The sequence below is a fragment of the Hemibagrus wyckioides genome, linkage group LG03 (assembly GCF_019097595.1).
Source record: "Hemibagrus wyckioides isolate EC202008001 linkage group LG03, SWU_Hwy_1.0, whole genome shotgun sequence".
Taxonomy (NCBI): Eukaryota; Metazoa; Chordata; class Actinopteri; order Siluriformes; family Bagridae; genus Hemibagrus; species Hemibagrus wyckioides.
In genome coordinates this window covers 34,345,845-34,351,844 of record NC_080712.1, presented here as the reverse complement: position 1 = coordinate 34,351,844, position 6,000 = coordinate 34,345,845, and the positions used below count along the sequence as shown (strand labels likewise).

The window sequence follows — 6,000 nt, the reverse complement described above, 5'->3', positions numbered from 1 at the left end:
CTATTAACAAATCCATGCACAATTATCCATCAACTTCAAACATTATGCACATGCATCTTACTATATTCCCAGATGTGCAAACAGCTGTCTTACAGTGAGGTTCATGATTAAATCTGCAGAGATTCCCACACATAAACATTTGGGGACAGAAATGTTCTGTTTTTTAATAATCTGTTATAATTTCTTTATGCAAAAAAAGATGATCATTTGTGAATCAAGAGACAGCAGAAAACAGAGGGATTCACCTGGTGACAGAAACAGTGTGTGATCATGAAGCTCATTAAACCTCAGACTGTGTGATCAGGAATGAGGCTGAACTTTCACTTTCATCTGAGGTCATGCTCAGAAACAAATATTACACAATCTTCATCTACACGCCTCCTCAGAATACAGTTAATGAGACCAGTCCAAGTGAAACGCTCATCCAAACATGTTCACAGGTCATAATTACGGCTAATTCAACAGCTGGCAAAAGAATTCAAAGACGTTCTTTATTTAGAGAACTGATTTTTAGCAGCTGTTTTGTTTGTGTGATGATGATGATGATGATGATGATGATGTGTTTGGTCTTGGTTCTGCTACTGTAACCCTGATGTTGATGTTTCTCCTCAGCAGCAGACACAGAGCACTGGGAGAAGATCCTGACTCCATGCTCACACACTACCTGTTACAGATGATCATCTCAGATCAGTCGAGTCCATCATGAGCCCAGCTGAACCACCTGCTGGACTTCCAGCACCAGAACCCCACAAGAACCAGCAGGAAGCTCAGCAGATCAAGAGGAGACACTCTATGACTCTTCCTCCTTATGATTTTACTCCAATGTCTATTACAGAAGCAGAGACTGGAACACAAAAGCCTACCACTCTATAGGAGAAACACACACACACACACACACACACACACACACACACAAACTGCTAATAAAAAGAAAATTGGACTGCAGTGAAGATCAGGACAAATGCATCTAAATGTAAACCTCTCTCTGTCAGTGTTTGTTCCGCTGCACTTCTCCTTTCTCATCAGCAGGAGGCGCCACATGAACATCCACAACGTGACAGAACACTCAACACCATTATCTTGGTATGTGGGGTTTCCTAATTCTGTGCTGCAGGAAGAGCGGCTGCTTTTAGGTTTGATATCAGTATTAAATCCTCTTAATCTGCAGGTTCTGTGGATCAGGAGTCATGTACAGTACTGGGATTATTTTCAGATCAAATCTCTACTGAGGAGAGAAACCTGTTTTTAACAAAGACTGAAAATATTGGGAGGTCAGAGAAACAGAAATGTCTATAAAAGGTCATGAAGGTTTCAATTAGATTCCATATTTATTTTTATAAAAGTAAAGGACAGTTAAGGACAGTTTGTGTTAAAACTATGGGCTTGTATCCATTGATAATAGTTTTCTCTCTCTGTGTCTGTCTCTCTCTCTCTCTCTCTGTCTCCTCTCTCTCTGTCTCTCTCTCTCTGTCTCCTCTCTCTCTCTCTCTGTCTCTCTCTCTCTCTCTCTCTCTGTCTCCTCTCTCTCTCTCTCTCCCTCTGTCTCTCTCTCTCTGTCTCCTCTCTCTCTGTCTCCTCTCTCTCTGTCTCTCTCTCTCTGTCTCCTCTCTCTCTCTGTCTCCTCTCTCTCTCTCTCTGTCTCTCTCTCTCTCTGTCTCTCTCTCTGTGTCTCTCTCTCTGTCTCCTCTCTCTCTCTCTCTCTCTCTCCCTCTGTCTCCCTCTCACCCTCCTCTCTCTCTCTCTCTCTCTCTCTCTCTCTGTCTCCTCTCTCTCTCTCTCTCTCTCTCTCTCTCTCTGTCTCCCCTCTCTCTCTCTCTCTCTCTCTCTCTCTCTCTAAAGCAGGACATTACTGTGTCCACTGCAGCTAGTAAGTGTGTGAATCCTGTAGAATTTCTGTGTTTCTGTATAAATTGGAGCTGAAATCTGATCAGATCTCTGCTTGAGCATGAGTTTAATCATTAGATTTCTCTCAGTCATGTGGAAGTGGTTATATTCCTCTCTCTGTAAGATCTCAGGAACTTACACTGTCACTCTTCAGCAGGAATATAAATAGAAAAACACACAAAATACATGAAATCAGACCAGAGCTTTGTTTCTCACTGTTCAGTGTTGTTTCCACAGACACACCCAAATAATGACGTCAGTGTCAACGATTGGTCTAGATTGTTCCTGAAGGGGCGGGGCGAGTTTATAACTCCCTGCTGTATAAGACTGCTCAGTCAGTACAGAGGAGTGTTTCGGAGTCACACAGATCTGATGTTCATTTACACACACACTGACACACACACTGACACACTCCGACACACACACACACTGACACACTCCGACACACACACTGACACACTCCGACACACACACACACACACACACACTCTCCGACACACACCACACTGACACACACTCCGACACACACACACACACACTCCGACACACACCACACTGACACACACTCCGACACACACACACACACACTCCGACACACACCACACTGACACACACTCCGACACACACACACACACACTCCGACACACACCACACTGACACACACTCCGACACACACACACACACACACTCCGACACACACCACACTGACACACACTCCGACACACACACTCCGACACACACGGACACTCACCCCGGACAGCTTCAGAGGGATATGAGAGGTAACAGTGTGAGGGATTCAGCACTGACTCTCTCTCTTCATCTTCTACTGCTGCTGTTAGATGGAGTTTCCTCTTACAGTAAGTCTGTTTTTACTACAGCTTTACATTTACACCTCAGATTAAGATTAAAAGTGTGTATCTGAGGGATGAAGCCTAATGAGTGTTAATTAGTCGAGCTGTTGGTGTAAAACACAGGGAGTCAGTGTGAATGTGAGCGGAAAGTCTTAGTGAAATAATGAGTTCGGGGAGAATGAACCCAAACACCGGACATTACCCGGGTGTTACAGTGGCTTATATTTCAGTGTTAGGTCAGGTTATTAATCACTAGTGTCCAGTCAGAGGGAGAGGTCAGTGAAGTCCCTGAAAGGGGCGGGGCGCGAGACTCACGGCGTGAAAACGCGAGCTGAGGACAGAAAGACTGACCTCACAGATCTGATAGATTCAGTCTGGTCAGAAAAACATGATTCGTTTTCTAGAACAGATTCTTCTACTAACCGAACTGTTTTCTTTCTCTGTAAAATGAGCAGAATGAACACGGGTTCTCAGTAGTTTCAGTCTGAGGTCCAGATTGTTTACGAGAATTTCGTGTCGTGTTTTTCTTATAAATGAACCAAGGGGGAAAATAATTTATAACGGAAACCACCGAATTTATATTGAGTCATCATTCATACGAGAAAAAAACATAGTCATGAGTAATCACACACACACACACACACACACACACACACACACACACACACAGCTATGTGTTTGGGCAGTAAATCCAGGGAGAGAAGAAGCTGGACCCCCCACAGACTGTTCCTGTACTCAGAGACGCTGGAGCTCTGAGAGGTTATCTTCTGGGGTTTTCCCCTTCTCCCTGATCAGACCTATGATGTGTGTGTGTGTGTGTGTGTGTGTGTGCTCTGTATTTCTCATGTTAATCTCCCTGTCTGCTGATATTAAACTGAGTAATGCTTCTACATGCTACAAGGCTCAAAATATTAAAATAATCAATACAAAGTAATAAACCAATGAGCTAAAGACATGTAGGAAGTACAGAAAATGTGACTCACATTTCACACACACTCACACACACACTCACACACACACTCACACACACACCAACAGCTTAAAGGTCACGGATATGAAAAATGTATGAAGTGTAAAAACACTGCTGCACTTGGGCATTGAACAGAGCGCTGGTGATAACAGAACACACCAATCCACTGTATCACAGACTGTGTGAATATTTCATTTTGGTGTTGATTTATCTCTTAAAGATCTCTTCTCATGTTTGTGTCTGTAGCCGAGTTTGAGATCTCGGTACCCACTGGTGTACAGATGGGTGTGTACGGGGAGGCGGTGCTTCTGTCCTGCACGTTCCCGGTGAGCGGTCAGTGGGACCCAGACAGCAGCGTGATCACGTGGCAGCGCCAGCTAGAGGTGGTCCACAGTTTCTTCCACGGCCGAGACCTGCCGCAGTACCAGAGCCGGAGATACGCCAACCGCACCAGCCTGTTCCACCAGGAGATGAAGAAGGGGAACGCGTCACTCAGGCTGGACCGTACCACTCTGGAGGACGCGGGGGAGTACACCTGCTCCGTCAGCACTCGGCTGGGCAGCCAGAGGAAGAGCTTCCCCCTTAAAGTAGCAGGTAACGATGCGACTGTACAATAAAGTGCTCTGAAAACTGTTAGCTAGCTAGCGCTCACGGTGAAGCGTTACTGGTTACCATGGTAACCCACCACTCAGCACTCTTCTCTACCCTTCCTTTAGCGTTCTACCCCGAGCCTCGTCTGCACATCTCCGTGCTGAGCGACGGCCACGTGGAGGTGCTGGTCACCTCAGAGGGCGGGTTCCCTTCCCCCTCCCTGCAGTGGCTGATGGGAAACGCGAGCGACGTCACCGACCAAACACACACGCAGCTGAGGCAGGACCAACACACACATCTGTACAGCGTGAACAGTAAACTGAACCTCAGTGGAACCGTCAACTCCTCCATCACCTTCATCATGAAGAACCCAGATCTGGAGCAGGAGATCAGGAGGAACATCGACCTCTTCTCAGGTGGGTTCCTCAAGACCAAAGGTCCCGGAGACGTGAAGTCTAACTGCCAGCATTCAGATGTGAAACGGAGTAAAGATTTCTACAGTGTCAAGTATAAAATAAAATAAAATACACTGAACATGTTCTTTTTGTTTCACAGAAAATGGAGGATTTGACCAGAGCCGACAGCGAGCAGGACTCATCGTGCTTTCTGTTGTCGGGGTCACGGCACTAGCTGTGATCACTTCACTCATGATCTTTCTGCACTGGAGGATGAAAAAGGAAAAGTCCAGAAAGATTTCAGAGACTGACATCGAGTCTTCAGCAGCTTCCAGGAATCAGACAGCAGCAGAAAATCCTGCAGAAGCAGCAAAAGCAGATGAAGCTGAAAGTAGTACAGAAACTCTGTTAAAGGACGGTTTCAGGGGAGGAGGTTAGATTAGAAGAAGAGAAGTAGAATTTTATATTAGGATTCATTTATTTAGATGGACACTAGTCACTGACCTTCATGTTCTACCTGTGTGGAGTCAAGGCTTCGAAACCACGTCTCCTTCCTGATCACCAGCTCCTGTGAAGACGAATCTGGACATAAGAGGAGAACTATTTCAGAAGAACAGAAACTGGAGGTTTCACTGTACTCCTGACACCCAGATGTTTAGACAGATGTTCAGGGTGTTGTGTAATTACAGTTCAGTTCTATCAGTTAGTGTTAAATTCAGTCATAAACAATGGCAGCTTCGGTCAACATCACGGTGACATCATCATAATATTTATATTTAAATAAAACATTGGAAGGTTTCTGATCTGTTAAAAGGTGTGTTACTCGATGGGTCACTCTTGCTGGACAGGAGGCCTGAATAGTGCTGAAGGTTTACTGCTGCATTTTTAATAATGTTCATTTGGATCATTTGGTCCACATGTCCTACAGCTGATTATTTTCCTCTAACAGCACGTCTCCAAGTGTTTTATTTCTTGACACTTCCTCATGGGGTGTTTTGTCAGGACTGATCACGAGGTCAGCAAACTGTCAGATGCTCCAGGGCACAAAAATATATCATAAGTCAAAACAACATGGTGTGAGTTTAACCTCAGTTTCCCTTTCACTGTGGAAATAGATTCAAATAACAAGAGAAGAAAAGCATCCTCATCCTCACAGACAGTCCCTACGCTACTCCTGAATCATCATACACTATCTACTGCTTGGAAAATGAATGTGGAAATTTACATACAGGAAACAACCGTTTCGGTCGGATAAAAATATACATAACTGAAAACATCAGAGGAATCTTTTCGCGTGTGTGTGGAGGAG

General features: G+C 44.9%; 1 protein-coding gene across 1 annotated transcript; it reads left to right on the top strand.

Annotated features, from left to right (window-relative positions):
- The first annotated feature begins 2,518 nt into the window (after positions 1 to 2,518).
- LOC131350788 (CD276 antigen-like) lies at positions 2,519 to 5,489 on the top strand. The gene is made up of 4 exons (XM_058385676.1): positions 2,519 to 2,741; positions 3,952 to 4,299; positions 4,422 to 4,712; positions 4,852 to 5,489. Exons 1-4 carry the CDS (start codon positions 2,657 to 2,659, stop codon positions 5,127 to 5,129), a joined length of 1,002 nt encoding a protein of 333 aa, XP_058241659.1. The 5' UTR covers positions 2,519 to 2,656; the 3' UTR covers positions 5,130 to 5,489.
- The last annotated feature ends 511 nt before the right edge of the window (positions 5,490 to 6,000 follow it).